Source organism: Trichophyton verrucosum (assembly GCF_000151505.1).
Source record: "Trichophyton verrucosum HKI 0517 chromosome Unknown contig00086_1.f1.exp, whole genome shotgun sequence".
In the NCBI taxonomy this organism is placed as follows: Eukaryota; Fungi; Ascomycota; class Eurotiomycetes; order Onygenales; family Arthrodermataceae; genus Trichophyton; species Trichophyton verrucosum.
This window is the reverse complement of record NW_003315584.1, coordinates 12485-35063: the sequence shown is the minus strand read 5'-3', so window position 1 is coordinate 35063 and position 22579 is coordinate 12485. Positions and strand designations below refer to the sequence as shown.

The 22579-nt window shown below is 48.2% G+C and overlaps 6 protein-coding genes across 6 annotated transcripts; 3 read left to right on the top strand and 3 right to left on the bottom strand.

Moving 5' to 3' along the window:
• Window positions 1-167: 167 nt before the first annotated feature.
• TRV_00913 (uncharacterized protein) lies at window positions 168-5397 on the bottom strand (the record flags this gene model as incomplete). Its single annotated transcript, XM_003024862.1, has 4 exons — window positions 168-1757; window positions 1813-4594; window positions 4656-5027; window positions 5213-5397. 4 exons carry the CDS (start codon window positions 5395-5397, stop codon window positions 168-170), a joined length of 4929 nt encoding a protein of 1642 aa, XP_003024908.1.
• A 490-nt stretch (window positions 5398-5887) lies between these two features.
• Window positions 5888-7669, top strand: TRV_00912 (uncharacterized protein; the record flags this gene model as incomplete). The annotated part of the gene is made up of 1 exon (XM_003024861.1): window positions 5888-7669. The coding sequence occupies one exon, from the start codon at window positions 5888-5890 to the stop codon at window positions 7667-7669; it is 1782 nt and encodes a 593-aa protein (XP_003024907.1).
• Window positions 7670-8233: 564 nt separating this feature from the next.
• On the bottom strand, window positions 8234-9977 carry TRV_00911 (uncharacterized protein; the record flags this gene model as incomplete). The annotated part of the gene is made up of 2 exons (XM_003024860.1): window positions 8234-8868; window positions 8939-9977. The coding sequence occupies 2 exons, from the start codon at window positions 9975-9977 to the stop codon at window positions 8234-8236; spliced, it is 1674 nt and encodes a 557-aa protein (XP_003024906.1).
• Window positions 9978-10923: 946 nt separating this feature from the next.
• TRV_00910 (uncharacterized protein) lies at window positions 10924-12910 on the top strand (the record flags this gene model as incomplete). The annotated part of the gene is made up of 4 exons (XM_003024859.1): window positions 10924-11042; window positions 11111-11289; window positions 11350-11756; window positions 11810-12910. 4 exons carry the CDS (start codon window positions 10924-10926, stop codon window positions 12908-12910), a joined length of 1806 nt encoding a protein of 601 aa, XP_003024905.1.
• Window positions 12911-13298: 388 nt separating this feature from the next.
• TRV_00909 (uncharacterized protein) lies at window positions 13299-17081 on the bottom strand (the record flags this gene model as incomplete). The annotated part of the gene is made up of 4 exons (XM_003024858.1): window positions 13299-13307; window positions 13345-14879; window positions 14918-15526; window positions 15548-17081. 4 exons carry the CDS (start codon window positions 17079-17081, stop codon window positions 13299-13301), a joined length of 3687 nt encoding a protein of 1228 aa, XP_003024904.1.
• A 2564-nt stretch (window positions 17082-19645) lies between these two features.
• Window positions 19646-22396, top strand: TRV_00908 (uncharacterized protein; the record flags this gene model as incomplete). The annotated part of the gene is made up of 3 exons (XM_003024857.1): window positions 19646-20105; window positions 20165-20373; window positions 20429-22396. 3 exons carry the CDS (start codon window positions 19646-19648, stop codon window positions 22394-22396), a joined length of 2637 nt encoding a protein of 878 aa, XP_003024903.1.
• Between the last annotated feature and the right edge of the window lie 183 nt (window positions 22397-22579).

The window sequence follows — 22579 nt, the reverse complement described above, 5'->3', positions numbered from 1 at the left end:
TCTATTAAGCCAGTTTCTTTAGCCACCAATGAGCCCAAGGCTTATCGTGAGCCAATTTCCAACACTGGAACTCAAGTTTGACATTAACATGGACTATGAGTATGGCTAAAACCTGACATGCAAGTAGAAAGCAAATAAACGCCTCACTATTTTTCCTTTTTAAATATCTATCCGACCGGCGCAAGTACATCGAAGGCACCTGTGCCAACAGTTCCAACTCTACCTACAACAATTCTGCTGCTAGGGCCGTTGAGGTTATCCCAGTCCCTCTCTAGGACAGCGTCACGAAGGAAGCGAACTGTTGTTTCGAAACTCATCTTCATCAATGGAGATGTACTATCCTTAACAATGCCCATACGGTTAAATGCGCGGTAACCACCAGTTTGAGTCATGACATCAGCGATAAGGGTGAGATGTCGGTTATCCACCTTGATACCATGGCCTTCGAAAACAGCTCCAACTTCACTGACAATGGTAGCCCTGGCCGCCTCAACACCATATAGGCCAAGCATGTGAGACACAGAATTGGAATATATGGAGTGTGGGTCAATAATGTCCTGATAGTCGCGCATTGCCAACAAATTAACACCTTCCGTTACCACATGTTCAGGCTCGCCCTTGTCAGCTGGTATATACGCGCAACTTCCAAGTCCAGGGATGAACTGTATGACTGAAGTACGGGCTGCGTTTTCGACCAAGGGTAGAAGCAAAAGTTTTGGTGTAGAGATGTCATATTGGAGTTGAATGGTACACAAACTTCCATTCTCTGGGTCGAATTTGAACTGTGTGAGAGCAGGGTACTTCCCCCTGAGAGTATCTGCCCGGTCTCTGCTGTTGGCCAATTTCCTAGCTTTGGAGGGAACAGGATCTTCCATATCGGTGTCACTGTCACTGTTATCTACTGGGGCAAGCTTTTGTTTATCGTCGGTGTCCTCATCGTCAGATTCAAGATCAGGAGTATCCTGCCTTCTAATGATCTCTTGCTCTCCCTCATCAGGAGCTTCATACGAGGCTTGACCAGCATTGTTGCGTGAGGAGCTAGCACGTTTGGCATCATCCAAGTCTTCATCATCGTCTTCATCATTGTCCCCTCCTTCACGCCTAGCTTCTTCCACAACACCAACAGAGGTTCCAATCTCAGGCTGGGCAGCAGAAGGGCTAGACAAGGACTTCTCAGAAGTTCGCTTCTTTAATTCAGCTTCAGTGAGCTTGACAAGGCGGGGTATAAATTTCTCTTCGAGCGTTCGGAGAACATCATTCACTTGAATAGCGTACTCGGCGCAGTATGCTTCAGGAGGAAAAAAGTCAATTTGGATGTCATAGATCTTGGCCTTTGCACTTCCCTGGGATGTTACACGTTCTCGAACTTTCAATTTATCAACTACCTCGGCAAGGGTCAGCTTGGTAATAGTCTTAGCAAACAATCTCGCGGTCTTTTCGTCCGTCTGCTTGTTTAGTTTCAAGGTCATTGTTGGTGTCATGATATGGCTACTAGCTGTCATTACGATTTCCCTAAGTCTGGGAATACCGAGTGTGACGTTTTTGGCCGCGTGACCAGCCAAATGGAAAGTATTCAGAGTCATCTGGGTCGATGGCTCACCAACAGATTGACCAGCAACTATACCAATGGCCTCACCAGGATCAATGACTGATTTCATATACTTCATGTTCATCATTGTGGTAAAGGCCTTTTTAGTGATTTCACCCTCGCCTGTGCTTTTGTCTTTGAGTAGGTTGTCGGGATTGGATTTGAGATACTAAACATCGTGTTAGCTCTAGTACAGGTAGACGTTGATAAGATAATTGCCATACCTTCTTGAGTGCCGATGAAAACTTCTCGGAGGTGCTACCATAGTTGGCACCAGGGGGGAAGTGAGCCAACGCAGGGTCTTTAGCTTCGATCTTTCCTGTCTTTTTTATCTTCTTCAGGGCAGCCTTGGACCAACTACTTGCTTCCTCGCTGTGAATCTTACTCGAGTCGTTCACCCCGTTAACCTGCGACACTATCGACATGTAGTTTTGTGCCAAAAAGGAGAAACTGTCCAGGTGCTTCTGTTTTGTGATATCAAGCCCGTCTTCTCCGTACAAAAACTGTACAATAGACCCATCAGAAGTGTCTCGAACAGAGGTATCATATTCCGCCTTTAAACCTTCCATCCCCTTGATTAAACAGCGCTGGAGATAGCCTGATCGTGAAGTCTTGACAGCGGTATCAATTAGACCTTCCCTGCCAGCCATGGCGTGAAAATAATATTCATGCGGCTTAATTCCAGTCAAGAAACGACCAAAAACGTATCCGCCAGCTCCAATTTTAGTCTCGAATGGCTGGAATGATGGAAGAGTCTTCCCGCTTATCATGACGGGAACTCGGCGACCTTCTAAAACTTGCTGACCTAGGTTGCAAGAAATCAGGTTCGCGTTAACCATTGAACCCTTGGCTCCCGATACGGTCATGGTCTGCATGTTATTGAAGGGAAAGGGTTTTTCAAGCCCGCTAGGTAGGCAAGCCTTGGTGATTTCCGATGAAAGTTCACCCGCACGCGACTTATACATAGCATCAAGTCCAGCATGCTTATCATCATCCCGTAGCACTTCCTCAAGACGACGTTGCAGTTCAGTGTCCTCGTCGTCTACTTTGTTTTCATCTAAAGTAACATATTTTAGTGATATTTCTTTACCAAGGCCATCCGCTTGTTGTATTAACTCCTTTCGTTTGGCATTTCCTTCTTCGGTCAGGCGGAGATCATCCATCCCACAGGTAAATGCACGCATGTGTAAGACTTTGGTCAAAAGGCGGCCCAGAATACCGATCAGTTTGCCAGCGACAATGTGACCATAAACTTCGTGAATAGAATGGATGAGGCCACCGACAGTAGGACCGAGTTGACTTTTATCGAGAATTCCTGATATCAGTTCTCCGTCTCTTACAGTAACTTCACCCTCGGCTTTATCACCCCAGCGGTCCCCAGGGGTAGATGACTTGCTGTCCAAGTTGAGGCCAGCCCGGTTATCCGGAGTGATATTCTTCAAAACCGTGCTTATTATCTGCTTTCCAGTCCAAAGGGGCTGTGGTTTGAAGATAGCAGGTGGCATTAGCCAGATTTTGTCAGATACGGTATGCGAATTTTCAGGCCGTAGACAGCTATAAAGTAGTTGGTGGTAGTCATCCTCATCGAAGAAACTATCTCGGCAAGTGAGCCATACTCCCATGGATAAATGGTCCTGGATTAAACCACGGAGAGGCTTTCCAGATGTAGCGACGAGGTATTGGTGGTCGGTATCCGCAAGCTGCATGGCTTCTGCACGGGCAATTTCATTTTGTGGGAAATGCATGTTCATTTCATCACCATCGAAGTCAGCATTGTATGTATTACAGTTGGCGTAGTGCATGCGAATTGTTCTCTCGCCAGTCAGGACTCTTGCACGGTGGCCCATGATAGAGGGTTTATGCAGTGTTGGCTGCCGGTTCATTAAAACAACATCTCCTGTCGTAAGGTGGCGATACACTCTCTTATTGCGTGACCTCTTAAGCTTCCAATTAGACGGTGAGAGAAGCAAGTTGGCAATCGCTACTCTTTCGTCCACAGTCTTGAATTTCAAGCTGACCACTTGGCCAAGCTCGTTTTCAACAGCAGCTGCACCGGGGTATATGTCTGGCCCATTGATAACAGCCTGTTTCAGCTCCCAGTAGTTATGGTTCGTTACTGGTTCGGGGTATGTCAACTTCTTTGCAAAAACAAGGGGTATTCCAATTTCATTCGTTTCAATATTTGGATCCGGGGAAATAACACTTCTAGCCGCAAAGTTGACTCGTTTTCCCATCATGTTCTTTCGGAAGAGACCATCTTTCTTTTCCAGACGCTGCTTTATACCATCTTCATTTTGAGCACCTAGCCCCTGAGAGGGATTCCTATCCCTATCTATAAGACTGTTTACGGCATCTTGGAGTTGAACAATCGCCTGGAGCAGATCACGATAATCACGAATTCTTCTTGAAGTGCCTGTTGTATCACCCTGTCTCTCCCTGCTGATTTGATTGATTTGATCGCATAGCTTGATTATCCTGCCAAAAGAAGTGTTTTGCTGGGCTTCCATGATCTCGTTTGGGCCCTGCTGAGCTGCTGGTCGAAACTTGTTCGGAGGTACGAGAATATTTTTGATGAAAAACATGTTGGCACTAATATGCGAGCGTTTCTTGACAAAAGGCCGAGAGTCATATATCAAATCGAGGATTTCCTGTTCTTTGTTGAATAGAAAGTGAAGAGAAGCATAAATTTCCGAAGAAGGAACATATTGCTGAGATTCAATATCGCCTACTTGGGTCATTGCATCTTCTTCGACGTCCATCAACATAGTATTGCCTACTGAGATTTGTTGCTCCGCATTGGGCTGATCGTCATCGTCAAGCGACTCTGTCAGATTTGCGGTCTTGTCCCCGTCTTTTTGTTTTTGGGACAGCCGGCTTGCCTCCTCCATCAAAACAAGAGGGTTAGGTATCTGGAAACCAGCCTCCATCATGGCAATTCTGGCCTTTTGCGGGAGAGATTTTCGGAAAATTTTCGAGTACTTGTCTCGACGATAGGCTGGAGAAATTCTAAAACAGAGTCAATAAGGGTCACATATAGTATCATTAGGATCATTAGTGGACTGCTAACCCAGAACAAGAAGTGCATTTTTTGACAGCACAAGCCTCTCTCAGAAAATCCCGTACCAAACTCCGCCGCATTTCCGCCGCAGTGGGATCTTTAACGATTTCCATATGGCTTCTACTCCTCTTGTGAACAGGGAGGTTTGCAATGCAACGCTTGACATAGGCATTCCTGCGCTGTATCAAACTAACATCGTCCTCATCATCGCTATCGTCATCACTCGAATCGTCTTTCCCTCGAGCGCCTTTTCGTAATTCCATGTTGCCAACGATATGCGCCTCTTCAATTAAACCATATTGTAGGAGCCGCAATTTGCAGGAGTAGGTATTAACCTGGGCGCGGGACATCCTAAACCGGTGGCAGTATATGCACTGAGATCTAAGTAGTCTGTATAACTGGTCGAAGAAGGTAACATTGTAGACGTGAACTGGTAATTCGATATGACCAGAATGCCCAGCGCAGGACCAGGAGTTCTGGCGACAAGTGGAACATCTAAATGGGTAATTCTGTTAGTATTTCTAGCGATCCAGTGCATCAATGCAAAGTTGTAACGCCGGACATACATATGATCACCCCATGCGCCCAGAGCAGCATCATATAGACCACCTGGTATCGGGTTATTGAACGAGTCTAAACTGGGCGTGTTGTAGATTCGCTTGACCGAAACCGCCTTAATTTCTTCATCGGACATTACTCCAAAGTCAATTCCGCCGATGGACGACGAGACAGGAATAGCGAAACTCGACATGGCTGCAAACTCCTTCCCGCCTGCCTGTCTGTGTGGAAGGGAGAGCTGCGCAGTCGGCGTCCGCGGTTGTTGATTGCTTTCTGGATAACTTTTTTTTTTTTTTTACACTTTTCGGGTGTAGCTAAACTTTTTTTCTGCCGCCTGCCGCCGACTTTGTGCTATCAGCTTATGTAAGCAGATCAGTTATGGCTCAGCTATGGATTCAGCGAGAGAGCCCAGCAGTAGTTAAATATTTTGTTCGAAGGAACGATGCACACCTTATAAGAGCTGTCATAGACTGTTCACTACACTAGAGATCTCGTTCATGCATCATGCCCTTCTTCTTTTTCATGCTTCGATAGAAAAAAGCTTAAGAATGTCGCTATATATTATGTAAGCATACCTCTACATTGCTGACATAAGCCGTTCAACTTACCGCGCGTTTTGTCGACAGCCTCTATCAATCTCCTTCAAGCTTCAATACACAAACTACGTACCAACACCGATTTCCATGGCAGGCACCTCTACTGGCGGGTCTCTCAAGAGACCTCACCAGCTCGACGATGATGGCACGTCTCAGAAGAGATCGCGCTCGAACAATGGGTCTCCAGCACCCCCAACACCTCCCCCGAAAGTCGATATGGCGAAGGCGATTGCAGAAGCCAAGGCAAAAGCAGAAGCTGTTCGTGCTAGACTGAACGCTCAGGGGACGGGAGGAGCTGCCTCAATACCTGCCGCGGGTCCTTCGGCACAACAATCTGGAGGATCATCGCCGGCTATGTCTAGGCTTGAACAAATGAAGGCAAGGGTTGCGGCAGCTACTGGGAAGATAAATATTTCTGCGACTAAACCACCACAACCTGCACCCAGTTTTGCTCCCACTCCTCCTCCTCCGGCTAATGACGATAGTATGATGAGGGCAAGAGGGGGTCTGGATGTCGGTTTGCATCCTGCACTCCTTGGAGACAGCGGGCAAGATAACCGAACCACAAAAGGGAAACAAGCCATGCAGCCGAAATTTGCAACAACTATGGCGAACTTTCGATCCGAGTCCTTTACTCCGCCTAGTCGAGGGAAAACGCCTCTTGATTTATCCGGCCCATCCATAGAAGAAACTAGGAATAACCCATATTTCGATCCCAGTTTCGGCTCCAGGTCTGTAGCTGCACGACCCCGTCACACGCGCCAGCTTATCTTTAATCAAAAGGGGAAATATATTCAACAAGCCGCGGCGCTGAGAAGGCAAGCTCAGCTCGAAGCTATGAAAAAACGGATTGCAGAGCGAGCTCGACAGGCCGGTATAGATGAAGACCTTGATGTTGAAAAATCCTACCTTGTGGCTGCACCTCCGGCAATTGAATGGTGGGATGAAGGGCTGGTGAATGGAACAGATTATATTGCAACCGATGATCCCAGTAACCTGAAGATTGATACCCCAGATTCTGTTATTACGATATATATACAACATCCAGTCCTTCTCGAACCTCCGCAAGACAAGAATATACCTGCTCCGAAACCCATGTATCTGACCCCCAAGGAACAAGCAAAGATTCGTCGACAACGACGTATGGCGGATCTTAAGGAACAACAAGCTAAGATCCGTCTTGGATTGGAGCCTGTACCCGCTCCGAAAGTCAAAAAGTCAAACCTTATGAGAGTACTGGGTGAGGATGCAGTTAAGGATCCTACTGCTGTTGAGGCCAGAGTCAACCGTGAAATTGCTGAGCGCGCGCAAAAACACCAGGACGCCAACGAAGCTCGAAAACTCACAAAGGAGCAACGGCACGAGAAATTGGCGTCGAAACAAGAATTGGATGCCGCCAAGGGAGTGTGTGTGTCTGTCTACCGCATTGACAGTCTGGCAAATGGCCGCCACCGATTTAAGATTAACAAGAACGCAGAACAGCATGCACTTACTGGTATCTGCATCATGCACCCCAAGCTCAACATCGTGATTGTAGAGGGGGGCGCTCACTCTATCAACGCTTATAAAAAGCTGATGTTAAACCGCATTGACTGGACTGAAAATTCAGGTGCCAACTCCGTGCGAGAAGGTAACCGTGAAGCGCTAACTTCTTGGCTGGCTGCAGAGGATGAGAAGGGAGAACTCAAAGACTTGAGTCTAAATACCTGTACATTAATCTGGGAAGGGGAGGAAAAAAACCGAGCGTTTAGGAAATGGGTCGGAGCTCGAGTATGCGAGACTGATGGCGCAGCAAAGGATCAGCTAGCAAGGGCAAAGATGGAGAATTTTTGGGCTCTGGCAAAGAGTATAAAACCTAACACTACCTAGCGAGTTTTGTGGAAACCCAGTGCTTGCAGTTGTACCATATACCTATTCATAATACCCGAGGTGTACAAATGAGTAGAAATGAGTACTTATCCATTGTGTACTTCTATGTTAATGACCAGCCAGAATTGATCGCTTATAGATTTTGTCAATATTCATTATAGGTATCCGCTAATAGATGACTCTAAAAAATAACAGGCCCGTCAGTAACCCGTACGCCGACAAACCGAATTAGGTACCTGTACATGTGGCCTCGCGCAAGAGAAAGATCCCGCCATTCAGAACCATACAGCAAAGAAAATTATCAGAAAGATTAAAAAAGAAAAACTGGTAAAAGGCAAAAAGGGGAATATTTATATCGAACGATTGGGGGTGGTGAGTGAAAATGGTGAAGATATTCGAACCCTTAATTCAGAGGCCATATATTCAACCCATGGCGGGTTGAGTTAAAAAGGAGTGACCTGTGCCTTCAGAGAACGCCAATAACAACGTAGTTAGATGGATATATCAAGGCAGATCTTTAGAGTCAATTTGTAAATTATACGCTTAACATCTCAGAATTGCCAATCAAGTGGCATAAAACCCATAGTTAGGCATATATGGGTCAAGGAAATGTTCGTCGAGATTGAACCCATATGCGCCCACCATGTCGGATATTAACATATTCGAAGGTGTGAAGCTAGTACTACTCTCCGTCCCACTGTCCATAATCGGGTTGGCCATGTTAGTACTATCAGGAGAGGTGTTTGCTGCAGACCGGTTCCATGCCTTGAATCGTTCAAGCATTTTGCCAAGTCCTCTCGAAATATGGCGAGTGAGGTGCTTTTCTCCGGCACTTGCGCGTGTAATCAAATCGATAATTCTTTCCACCAAATGCTGTACCTGGCCAGCATCCACATTAAGATACCCTGTATTCCAGATAACAGCAACTTTGAGCAAGAAGACAGCCGAGAACGTAATCATGGTGTGTGTGAAAATTGGCACACCCACGACTGCGTCACGTAAATCCACCTCCTCCAGAACAAGGTTGAGGGTAGCCATGGCCGAAGATATGGCTACATTTGCGGCTTCCTTGCGCTCCGGTGAAAACTGCATATTTGGCGAAATGGCACGAAGTGCCAGGGAGTTGAGCTGGAATCTAGCAAAATGATAGTGCAGAACAACGCCCTTCGAAGGATACGTTCGGACATACGGGTTATCAACTATAAAACAATTAGTTCAGTCTAACGGCCTTGGTCCGATAATGCAGATACGATATGGTTTGGAACGTACGAGACCGGGGCTGCCACAGCATTCTCCATTGCTCAATAGCCCTGTTAAAAGACCGCAGTTGCCCAAAGTCAGATTCGGTCAATGCTTGCTCGGTATCTGACCCATATATCCGATACGCTTCCGTCAGAATGACGAACAATGCTACTTGAGCAATAAGTCGAACGTCTCCCGGAACAGCAGATGGAGATTGTAGAAAAGTTTCGTAATTTTTAATAGCAGCGTCTTCATGGATTGAAGGGGGCCTTCCGTAAGCAATACTGAAATGATGTTCACAAACATAGATCAAGTACCAGAGCTTAGCACGCTCAAACTGATCAGTCTGCCCCCTGGTCATCTTCAAGAAACTGTGATGTAAGTTAATCTCAGTTGCTATCCGTACGGCTTGTCCGGAGAGCTTCCAACTAAGGTCTGGCAGCCAGAATGCACCAATGCATCTAGCACGAATGTCATCCAGTGTGTGATAGCGTGACAAGGTGGCCGCTCCAATCAATGAGACAAACTCATTGTAGCATTTGTTAAGGGTATCTGTCCGGTTGGGAATATGAAGTGCAGACACCGTTAAAATAGCCGCCGATAGGAGGGATGAGGACCTCCTCACAGAGGATAGGTCTGAATGTAACAGGATTATTCCACCCCAGAGAAGCTGATTCAAGGTACGGCGAAAGTAAGCAAAAAGTTCCTCCGCCTCGTGAAGTGAGATGCAGCCTCTCGAAATGAAATCCTCCTCCATCAATGTCGACTTCGGTTTCCCAACTTGGTTACTTCTTAAATTACGGAGCTTTGTGACTTCATATAGAGTCCCCATGGGAGCAGGTACCAGATCAGGCTCTTCCGGCATTGGTTCCTGGGAATTCTCTCTAGTCATGTCCAGTGACTTGGTAGCATTCATATCATTAACACGAACTTCGCCGGACGCATGGTTTGGAGTAGAGCTTAGGTCGGAAGGCGCTCCAGGCGAGTGAGTCAAGTCAAAGGCTGAGAGCGAAGGGAACTTGTTCTCGCGGAGAAGATAGGACACAGCAGCCTCGAGGCGCTGCATTCTATTGGTGGCTTGAGCCTTCCAGCTATAACGAGAGAAAGGGACGCATGTCAGTCAAGTTTCTTTGCGAAAAGCCCAATAATAAAAGGAATAACACTGGCTGCAACCCACTTAAAATCGTCATCAACGAATCTCTGAGAGAAGTCATTGGCCACGCATTTGGCACCACTTTTAAGGCACTTGGTGCAGCTGGTTTCCCCAGGCTTCACCTCGCACTTAATCTTATGCCGCTTGCATTCTGCACCTGTAAGAAGACTTAGTATCGAAGATATCGAGGATACAGGTTCATGGCACAGGTAAACTAACATGCGCGAGCTTTTGATATCTTGGGCGCAACAATTGTGTGAGTCGACTCTTCTCCGTTGATCCTTGGAGGGCTAACCGCCTCGTGGGACCGCTTCATCCCTGTCGGTTGTGGAAGACTCGAGAATGAGGGCGACACCAGGGCGTGAGTCGCATGAAATCCATGTAATCGCGAGGGCCAGTCAGGCTGGAAACGGCGTATTGTGTCTCTTTAGGCACATCGGGTGCTGCTTAGATACCTTAGCGACTTCTGCTCCCTTGCGCCAGGAGAACGAGCAGGGAGGCAAACTCTTGCTCCACCCCCACAGCTCGTGCAGCGTCGTAGTTACATAGCTAGTTTTTCCGCCCCGATCTCGTCGCTCATGCTTCAAAAGCCCTAGAGCATCGTCTCAACGGCCGGCGCATCGCTGGCTGGTCCTGGACGAGCGTCCTGTCTGTCTCCTGGAGCGCCTGCAGAGGCTCAGCAAAGCGACGTCGTCCTGCATGCCGAATCGGGAAATTGGTCATGTGACCCCGCGTTTTGTTCGCGTTCGAAAAGGCTGGCGGCGTAGGGAACAAACAACACAGCGAGAACTAGCACCGCTTGATATTCACATCTACTACGATACAACTAATAGATGGCCGTTGAGGAGGGGAATGGACGATGGATATTGATGCCGACGAGATGGCAGACGGGGCCTGCGCGAACCCCTTGCTGCTGGGCTGGCTCAAGCAGTGGTACGACGAAGCCTTGGACAAGAACATGAAGGGAGCATCCGCAGTGTATGTAGTTATGGCTGTATAAACCTGCGTTCTGATGGCGTTTCCACATCTAATACCCTTTGAAATAGGTATAAAAAGGCCTATAACTCCATGAAGGCATGTCCGTTAGAATTCAGTCACCCGTCAGAGGCGCAGCAGCTGAGTGGAGTTGGACCTAAAATGTGTGAGCGCTTGACTGCAAAGCTCAAGGAATACTGTGAGAAGCATGGGCTCCCCATGCCAGAACGACAACAACCACGGCAACAGGGTGAGTTGTAGGTACTCTGACTGTATTGCACACAAATAACACTAACAACATACTATGCAGTCAAGAAACGGCCATCTGCAGACCATTTGAGGCAGGAGGAAGGCCAGGCGCCGAAGCGACCCAAGAAAACAAAGCCATATGTGCCAACGCTGCGTTCGGGGCCTTATGCACTCCTCTTGGGGCTTGCCACCGTGGACAAGAGTTCGTCGGTAGGCTTGACCAAAGACCAGCTTATAGAAGTTGCACAACCACATGCCGATGCCTCCTTTACTGCACCCCCAGACCCCAGCAAGTTTCACACTGCTTGGGATTCAATGAAGACTCTCATTAAAAAGGACCTTGTCTATGAACGCGGTAGACCACTGAAGAGATACCTACTTACAGACGAAGGGTGGGAAATTGCGACGCAGATACAGAAGACGGTTAGGTCAAATTCACAGATCCTTCCGGATACCAGGACTACCATGGTTAGTAGCTGCGCCTGTCTCATAAGATAAACGTCACAGTTAACACTTTCCAGGATAACTTCATAAATTCCGGGGATATACAATCATCTCGACTGCTGAATTCTACAGATGAACCAATTTCAATCGATGTTCCGCCATTGTCGCGAGAAATTGTGCATGGATCTAGATTTACTCTTCCCCCAGGCAGCTTTACCATCGAGATGGTGCTTGATTACCGGGAAATACGCTCCAGGCAAGATCGAGATTATATCTCAAACGAATTAGCCAAGCGAGGTGTATCGCCCATAGTCCGGCCCCTGGAAGTTGGGGACATTCAATGGGTTGCAAAATGCAAAGATCCTAATTTTCTTGCACAATATGGTGAAGCAGGCGACGAAGTTGCTCTAGACTGGATTGTTGAAAGAAAGCGGCTATCTGACTTACTCAGCAGTATAAAGGATGGTCGCTTCTACGAACAAAAATTCCGGCTTCGCCGTTCCGGCATCAAGAATGTCATCTACCTTGTGGAAATTATGACGCTTACGAGCGCAAATCCAGTAATTGCAAATCGTGATATGTCTGCTATTGCATCTGCCATAGCCTCGACACAGGTAGTCAACGGCTATTTCGTCAAGCAAACGAATAGTGTTGATGAGTCGATTCGATATCTCGCCAAAATGACGCAGCTGCTTCGTGAGATGTATACTGGGTCAGACGCTAACACTCCAGTGAGGCGTATAGAAGTTACGCCAACATCCTGTATAGAGTCACAAAACGAATATCTATTACATCTCGAACGACTACGTGCTGAGGAACAGAAAAGACTAGACACATCGCCGACATCAAACGTCTTGGAAACTACCTATACCTTGACATATAACACATTCTCAGCTCTATCATCTAAATCTGATATGCTTACTTTACGTGATATCTTCTTAAAGATGCTTATGTGTACACGAGGGGTCACAGGAGATAAAGCTCTCGAAATCCAGAGGCGATGGAGTACTCCCCGTGAATTCGTCAAAGCCTTTGAACGGGTTGGGCCCCGAGGGCCGGATGGGAAACCTTCCCAAGCCCAGGATGATCTAGTCGCCTCTGCCTTAGGCGGTCTGGTAGGGCGAAAGAAGATTGGTAAGACATTAAGCAAGAAGATTGCAGAGATTTGGGCTCCCTGAACCTCTATTGTCAATTATGGTATGGTTGCATTTGATACCCCGTTTTGCATGTCAGGTTGGTAATATGTTTTAGACTTTTCATTTATTTGTCCCTATGTACCCTAGGTGTGTCTCAGGGAAGCTTTTTTCTTACCAACTTCAATCGGCCTAAATTTGCAAATCCTAGTTCCATTTCTACTCATAAGATACTTCATGGTAAATCTTTCAATATACCTATTGTATATTGTAGTTGACTCTGTGTTCACATCTCTAACTTTGCATTTTATATTAGACGTTAAAAATGGAACTAATTAAACAACTCAGAAATCCTCCAATATTCCGAGTAGCTTGCAGCTGCGCCCCAGCACCGATTGGATGTTCTATCGCCTTACTCTCCTAAACAATCGACTTATTCCGGCTGTAAATTCCACTCTGAGAGCTAAGCTGCTACAAACAACTGACACGCTGCTAAGAGCCATGGCAAGGGCAGCCCAAGCTGGATCTAGTCTCCAATGGTTGTTTATAACAATTCCATCACGCACTGTATGTCCACTGACAATGGGATAAAAGACTCCAGCGGCAACCGGGATAAGGGAGACATTATATATTGCTGCCCAGAGGAAATTCCACCTTACACGGTTAAAAACACGGCGACTCAGCTTGCAGAGATCAAGAATAGTGTTTAGGTCTGAGTTGAGAAGAATGAATCCTGCAGTGTTCACAGCAACGTCAGAGCCCGATGCCATGGCAATGCTAACGTCTGCAGCCGCGAGAGCAGGGGAATCGTTGGTACCATCACCAACAAAAGCAACAATGTTTCTCCTGGTTTTGGCCTTCGATTTTGTACAGAGTTGGGCCTTGATTCCTAATTCATTGTTCTGCACCTTTTTAATATATTCTGCTTTTTGAGATGGGAGGACATTTGCTATGACATTTGACCTAGGGACCCCAAGCACTGAAGCTACAGCATGAGCTGTTACAGCATTGTCCCCTGTGCACATATGGATATCGATATTCCTGGCCTGGAGCTGGGACACTACCTGTGCAGCTTCATGGCGGAGGGGATCCGAGGTTGCAAATATAATGGCTGGAGCAAACCTTGCTGTTCCATTTGCTTTGCGTATAGAAAGAACTGCAGATGATTTGCCGGCAGAATGATATCGAGACAGTATGTTAGGTAAGAAATATAAGTCTGGATCTTCTCCGCATAAAAGGTCGACTAGACGCTGATTGCCAATCGATGCTTCGTACTCAAGTGCTTGATCATTGCCATCCAGGCGGACTGTGAAGGAACCTTTCATTCCATGGCCGGGTATCTCTTCAACGGAGGTTTGTTTAACCGTAACAGCCGTTTTGTCAGAACAAAATTCGACTATGGCCCTAGCAATGGGATGAGTACTGCTTTCTTCTAGCGCCTTGCCTAGTGCCCATGCAATTTGGAGATCATTCTCATCGGTAATGAGTACTTCATGGTCAGACACCTTAAGATCACCCCCCTCGGTGAGTGTCCCGGTCTTGTCAAAAACGATGGAATCCAATCGACTTGCTTCCTGGAATGCCTCTCCCCCGCCTCTCACAAGGATACCTCGTTTTGCAGCCAATCCCCCGCCAACGAAAAGGGCCGTTGGAGCAGCAAGGGCAAGGCCACATGGGCATGCAACAACAAAGACAGCAATCGCAAACTGCAAACTCCAAAAAGGCCAACCTCCTTGTTCTGAATCTAGATAGTCAGGGGGAAGAACTCCGGATTGTCCCAAACTAAGCCAAACTATGAATGTTAATATAGCAATCAAAGTAATCATAGGTACGAAGTATCCGGTTATAGCATCAGCAATACGTTCCACTGGTGCCCTTTTTGCCTGACCTTCCCGTACCACTGCCACTATTTGGTCAAGCATGGATGTGCTTCCTAGATCAGTGATCTCAATTGATACTGGTCGTCCAACATTGACTGAGCCGGAGAAAACCTTGTCTCCTTTGGATTTTGTAGCTGGCATCGATTCTCCAGTGAGAGAACTTTCATCGAACTTGTAGGAGTTGTCCCGGTTATATTTCCATCAGCAGGAGGAGATCCTCCATGTGGAATCACAACAATGTCACCAATGTCTAGCAGATCAACAGGAACACGTTGAATTGAGGTGTTGTTCGGGTCAGGTTGGCCAGATAAAACGTGGTCAAGAACCAGGATGGCATCAGAGGGTCGAAGTTTGCCTAGCATGGCGACTGCATCACCGGTCTTTGCTTTACTGTATGCCTCAAGAGCAAGACCAACAAGAATAAAGAGGGTTAGAAAAACGACTGTGTCGAAGTAGGTTGCTATTTCTCCTGGCTCGCGCCCCTTGTCAGGTATACGGGATTTCAAAATAAGGACAGCTAAGGAGGCGAAATATGCAACCATTGCCCCAGCAGAAATGAGCATGTTCATGCTACCAAATCTGTAGAATCGTCTGAGTATAGGCACACGGCTCCCTGGTCTCCATAAAGCGCGAATCTCTTTGAAAGCACGAGCATGGAAGACATCAGTACCAAAAAACATGACGGGAGTGGTGAGGATGAAAAGAGCCCATTCTGCGCGAGAAACGGATCCAATCCACATAGGTTCCTCGAGATATCTTCGAATACTGTTTGACTTCGGAACTATTGACATCCATAATATACCAATGAGGAATTCGGGAATACCAACAATGAACGTGAACAGAAGACGAAGGAGAAGCCGTTTCTGTTCGTGCATTTGCATAGCTCGAGAGCGGTCCTCGATGGTAGGTGGGTGGTAAAGACTCGCCGTGAAGACTTCATTCGCACCATCAATAGTAGCAATGATATTTCGTATGGTAAGAGTTGGAGAGTTTGGGGTATATGAAAGAGTGAGAATTGGCTCTTCCAAGGTAAGTTCCTCGATAATTGTCACTGCTGCGTCCGGAATTCCTCTGAGGGCACCAAGAATCTTTTGAGGGCAATGGGGACAAAACATGCCCTCGACTTTGATCTGGACAGTCCTCCTTTTCACTTCCTCATTGGCAATGGAAGAGTTATTGCCTATGGGCTTGCAATCCACAATGGCAGCTTCAAACCCCAAGTCATCAATTCTGGAGATGATATCCTCCAGGTTCTCCTTCCCCTGGAATTCTATCTTCCCTGAGTTTCCCAGGAGATGTATAGTAGCGTTGGTAATGTAAGGGCAGGCGTCCAGTGCCCTGGTAACAGACCCAACACAGGAGCTACATGTCATACCCTTGATGCTCACATCTGCGACATAAGCATCCTCGAGACGGCTCTTTTTAAGATACACCTTCTCTACCGAGGCCTCGAAACCGATATCTTTGACCTGGGTTGCGATTTTCTCAATATTTTCCTTTGGGCCGCGGAATGCTACTTCAGCACTATTTGTAAGGAGGCTAACGGTAGCCGAAACAACGTGGCTGGAAGAGTTAATTTCGCTTGTGACCGCATTGGCACAAGAAGCGCATGACATTCCACCAATACTCAGCTGAGCCTCGAATATCTCGTCGCCAGTGCTCGGTGGGGGTTTGGCCACATCTTTTGTGGATGGCGGGACTGCCGGGGTGACTGCTGATCGAGGTATAGGACTCGATAACTGCGGGCTTATTCGTCTCAGTGTCTCTACTGCAGAAACAACGCCAGATTGGGTTGGAGGGGGGACTTCTAGTTGGTCTCCCTTATGACTCTGATTGGACCCAGCACCAAATTCCTCTCTGCAGACCAAGCAGTTTTCGATATGATGCGTCTTTCGAGTATCGGGAGAAACAGGCCGTAGCCTCCCTAGTACCTTTCGGGACTGAGGAGAGTTGAGGATACCAGACTCCAACCATGTGCTGCCTACTGACGAGGAAGTGTCCAGATCCCCGACTTTGACACCAGACTCATTGTAGGTATCAGCGTGGTATACTTCAAACGCAGCATCCGAGAGAGCCTTGACTAGATCCGAGGTATTTGTTTCGGAACCATGAAGGACTGTAACTTCGTGCGCGAGAATGGTGATCTCGACGGTTTTGATGTCAGGGAGACCATGTAGGACTTCCTTTGCGTAGGCCACGCAGGAGGCACAGTGTATATTATTGACAAGCAGGGTGGTCTTGAGGTCCTCTGAGGGTATATTTATCCTGGGAATAGGCAGCTTTGGAGAGCCAGAGCGGCAGCATGAGGATGTAGTCTTGTTGGCGTCTGCCATCATGATAGAGGGTTCAGTGGTAGTGGCAGCTGCGACCAGACCAGAGGGTGAAGACAAGCAGAGTGACAGTTCCTGATGGAGATGATATATCAAGGTATTCTGTCGTTCGACTGAACCTGGGATGGCAAAATGGTGGTGTCACCAGCCGATATATAGCGAGCTAATCGGCGCCAGTCAGAGTGGAAGGGAGGAGAAGATGTTCGAAGCAGGAAAATTCCCAGCTTGACACCGAGCGGTTTTCGCAGTATTTAACCCCATTTCGACAGCTGGTTTGAAATCAACATTCTTCTTTGCCATAGTGATCTCATCACCTCCTGCTAGCCAGTCAGCTAGCTAAACGAGACACACTCGAGAATTACGGAGAAAGCCATGAGGCGACGGGATACGATGCAGATATTTGCCGGATGCACAAATCGCGCGGTGTTGAATGGAGCGGGTGAAGGGCCGAGGGTTTGGCGCAGCAAACGGCATCCATCGTGGACCCAATGGAGCCCCAGAGAAGCCATTTAGAAGACGCGAGAGAGGACTGCAGGACCGGGATGTCGCTTCTGACTCGCATATGGTCCAGGAAGACGACGGTGTTGATGATTTATCGAAACGATCCAAGCGGTTGGAGCAAGACGCCAGGTCTCGCAGATGTACCTTTTGGCGTGAGAACTACGCAGAATGATACAAGGAAAGGACTTTTCAGCCGCGATTCTAATTATTCATCTGGCCTTTTGCATTCGCTGGCTGGCAGGGGTGCCTTTGACGTCAGGCCAGAGATGGGATACGAGCTTGTCTACAGACGAAGAACAACACATCATACGGCCTCTATCCTGCAAGCTGCACCCAGTGCGCCGTCCGAGATGCTAGTTAACTACTGAACACGGCCATACCAAGGACGAAGGATTGGGTCTTCTGCATAGGAATTGAGCTATTGTCGACCATCTCCATGATCCGGCCTAAGTGGTTGGTTCACGACTGTATATATACGGTGATACCAGTCCACCAGCAGGGTAGAGACCAGCTATTGTTGCCCATTGTTCGTGTGCTTGATGCACTTCCATGCTATTATTCATACTTCCGGGGAATCAGGGTAGACTGTTACTGCTGCATCGTCATCACTCGCGTCGACGGCTTCATTCAGTGGACAAATCATACATTCTCTCGATGCGATGACACCCTCGATCCTGGCAGTCAATGACCTACACTTTGGCTCTGCCACGCAAGGCCGGTCCCGCTGCCTGTTATCTCTGGCCTATTCGGTGTCTTCTTCATCCTCGGGATATGAAAGAACGAGTTCATCACGGCACGGCTACTGCTGTTATCCCACAAGCCAGCCAGTAGTTTCTGTTCCCCTTGAGCATATCCAATTGGTCTCCAGGACCCCGTACATGTGTCCCATTCCATCTTGAACATGCCTTAGAGGGAGCGGACGACATCTTATGGATGTCCCTTCGCTGTCCAATTTCTTGGCACTAGGATGGCTTCGGACTTCCTAGCATTCATTTAATATAAGTGTGTCGTCTTCCGGTGGCCTGCATCCAGGTGGCCTTGCTGGCATCGAGTCCGGACCCCTTAGTTATCCCTTTCTCTGCAGGTCTGACAGCATAGCCGGCCCTGGAGAGGAGGTATGTAACACCACCGCTATCCAGGAATTGTGTTCTTGGGGTCATCCGACCTGATTACCCTTGTGACATGTTGGTTTTGAAACTTCCCTGCTGAGCTTCTCCCTCAGGACCCAGTTGTACGGAGTACAGAGCAGATGTTGCCAGAGTGCAGAGTAGCTCGTCCACGCTGCCTGGCCGTGGCATCCAGAGAGCCTCCCCGTCGCTTTCAGTTACGCTGAACTAGTTAGTTAGTTGACGTCTCGCCCTGCAGGACAGCGGCACTATATCTGCAACACCAACACCCAGGCCGCCCCTAGTAATTCTCCTTCCATCCTCCAAAACTCCAAAAATAAAGCCGCTCTCTGTTGGACTGATAGCATCCCAACAATCACCACCGCCAGTCTCGAGAGATCAAACCAAGGAGGGAAAAAATAAAATTAAAAAAAAAAAAAAAAGGACTAAAACTGTCGCGGAATCGAACTTGGGTGGCCATGACTTCCCAATCAGGCTTAGCGCCGCCGCCTTTCCTCCGCCACCAAAAGGCGCAAAAAACGAGCATCACGTGACTGACTGACTCAAGCGGCTGCACCACAAGGAGCGAGGCGGGCGGGCGACGGCGAGGCGAGAGACGCTGCGCCGGCCTTGCGCATTTCTGACGACATCGACTTGGGAAGACCGACGTTGACAGCTTGATATAGAGTTGGCACCGGACGGGGGATTTCGATCCTGGGACCTGGGATTTACGGCGCATTTAGAGACCCTGCTGCGAGACCTCACTCCCCTGCTAACTACCTGCCAGTGGGGAAATTCTTCCTCTCCGTGAGTCCAACACAAAAAAGATACCTCTTGTTCCTGGCTGTCATCGCTGTCAGAGCATGAACTGATATATTCTCTGGGCAGCCAAAATCAAACTATAGAACTCCTACGAAGAAGCGGGCTTGTACAAATATAACCTTCATCCATTACCAGGCCCTCATGGTTGGTGTCAAGCCAACTCCCCGTCTCCCTCCGCCAGGGAAGGCCGGGATTCGACGGCCGCCAGTCGAGCGTCTAGCAAGCCTGAAAAGGCCCAATCCTACTCCTATCCGACGCCCACAGTCTATCCATGTCCCTCAGAATCATCAGCACCAACACCCGCAACAGCAGACACAAAAGCCAAATACGACCGTACCCCCTAAAACATCAAAATGTCCGAACCCAAGTTGTCCTGATCCCAACATAGTAGAGGACGATGGACAAAAGGTCTGTGCCGGGTGTGGTACTGTTATCAGCGAGTCCAATATCGTCTCAGAAGTTACATTCGGCGAAGCTTCGTCAGGAGCTGCTATCGTTCAAGGAACCTTTGTCGGTGCAGACCAGAGTCATGGACGCAGCTTTGGACCTGGATTCCAGCGTGGTGGTGGCATAGAGAGTAGAGAGATAACCGAGCAGAACGGTAAGCTGTCTCCCTCTAGGCATATGTGCGAATGGCTTGAGGAATCTAACATGGTATAGGAAATCGATATATTGCGCAGCTCTCCCGGGCTTTGAACATCCCGGAAAGTGCCTCAAAAGCCGGGGGGCAAGTATTCAAGCTTGCGGTAGGGCTTAACTTTATCCAAGGACGTCGAACAAAGACCGTAGCTGCGGTAGCTCTTTATATTGCATGTCGGCGTCAAGATGGGAACACAGTCATGTTGATCGACTTTGCAGATGTACTGATGGTAAGCAGAAGTATCCCCACCCCTGGTGTTTCTCCCTTTGCTAACACTGCTGCAGATCAATGTATTCAAACTGGGTAGAGCATACAAAGCACTACTTGATGAGCTGAAGCTGGGGGGGAATCATTTCATCATGAATCCAATCGACCCGGAAAGCTTGATCTACCGATTCTCAAAACAGCTGGAATTTGGTCCTGCCATGATGCAGGTTGCCAGTGAGGCCGTCCGAATCGTTCAGAGAATGAACCGTGACTGGATGATTACTGGTAGACGGCCGGCAGGCATATGCGGTGCTGCCCTCATCCTGGCTGCACGGATGAACAACTTCCGCCGCACTGTCCGTGAGGTAGTTTATGTCGTCAAGGTTACGGAATTAACCATTCACCAACGCCTAAACGAGTTTAAAGCTACAGAAAGCGGTGGTCTGACCGTTGATGAGTTCCGGTCTGTACAGTTAGAAACCTGCCACGACCCACCTTCTTTTTCACACTCCAAGGACAAGAAGGCTGCATTACAGGGCAAGAAAAGGAAAGCTGCTGAAGTGGAAGCCGGAGCTGATGCCGGGCGGGATAAAATATCTCTCAGGGTGGTCCAGACCAAAGCTCCTCGGGTCGACGCAGATGGGTTCGCCATCCCCGAAATTCCCATTGATCCGGCTCTGCTAGCCTCCGATAAGCAGCAAGAGCCGTCCGAAAGCTCCGGTGCAGTTGACGAATATGGTCTTCAAAATGACGGGAAACGTTCCAGGCCCAAGGGCAGTAGAAGCGCCCCTTATCTTGAACCTACGGAATCCGAGCTGGCCTCGGAGTCTGCTCTGGAAGATGAGATGACAGCCCTCTTGTCTTCAAATTCCGACCTTGTCACCAGTACTGCCAAGCCAGTAACGGACACTACCAACACCGAAATAGCTCAACCTAAACCTATTGATGATGGCGATAAAGATGCCGATCATCAAAATACCGAGCCAGATGCAGATACCGACGTCTCTACCACTCCACCTAAAGCACAACAGCCGGTATCATCAGATGTCGAAATTAACCCCTTAGAATTTGAGGACGACCCGGAAGTGCAATTCTGCCTTCTATCTCCAGCTGAAGTAGAAATCAAAGAGCGAATCTGGGTCCATGAAAACAAAGACTACCTTCGTACACAGCAGGCAAAAGCACTCCGAAAAGCTCTTGCCGAAGCTGGTTCAGATCCATCAAGATCTGGCGCCCATCGTCCACGAAAACGCCGCAAGGGCCGTATAGGTGATGTCACATATCTTTCGGGAGAATCAAAGAATGCAGACGGCGAGTCCGTGGCTGGATCACGCGCCTCGACCCCAGCAGAAGCAACGAGGCTCATGCTTGAAAGACGTGGATTCAGCAAGAAGATAAACTACCAGCTTTTTGAGCAGATGTATGGTGACAATGACGAGGCAGCCAATGAAGAAGGCGGAAGTATCATTACTGTCAAGAGGAAAGATAGCGAAAGCGACGCCAGTCGCCGAAGCAGAAGTCGCAGCGTTAGCGTCAGCCGAAGTGTTCGCGGCTCAAGCATCGCATCTGAAGGAGGAGGCATATTTGGTGGACGGGCGTCAGGCAATCGGTCGAAATTACTGAAACCGATCCGAACACCCGCGAAATCCACCATGAAGAAATCTGCTGCTCCAGCAGTGGTGCCAGCTTCGACCAGCCCAAGCAAACCGGCTGTTGAACCTACATCCAAGGAAATCTCACAGCAGTCAGCCGTGCCTTCAGCTGAGTCTCAAAAGGTACCTAAAGCTGTTGCAGAAGTGACGGCTCCAGCGCCAGCTCCGGGACAGCTGAAGTCGCAGCAGCAGCCCACGGACCCCAACGAAGAAATTCTAGGCTATTTGCCAGATGCTGAAGAGGATCAGTTACCCGCCGGGACAGAGGATGTCGATGATGAGGATGAAGAGGAAGAGGATGAGGAAGAGGAGGACGATGGTGTCGAGGCTGCGTTTGCCGGGAATTATTATGACGAAGGGAGTGAAGGAGGATATGATGATGATTATTTCTAACTGCATTTAATCGAGTCGTCAAGGATAGACGCATCATCAGGGGTGTACGGCTAATTGCATGTGTTTGGTTGTTGATCAGCGTCGCCTGTGCCGTAGACTCATGCTTATAGCCCATTTACTTCTCTAGTAGTAGCACGAAATAACTATATAACAAGAAGCAGCTGAATGCTAGGAGAATAATTA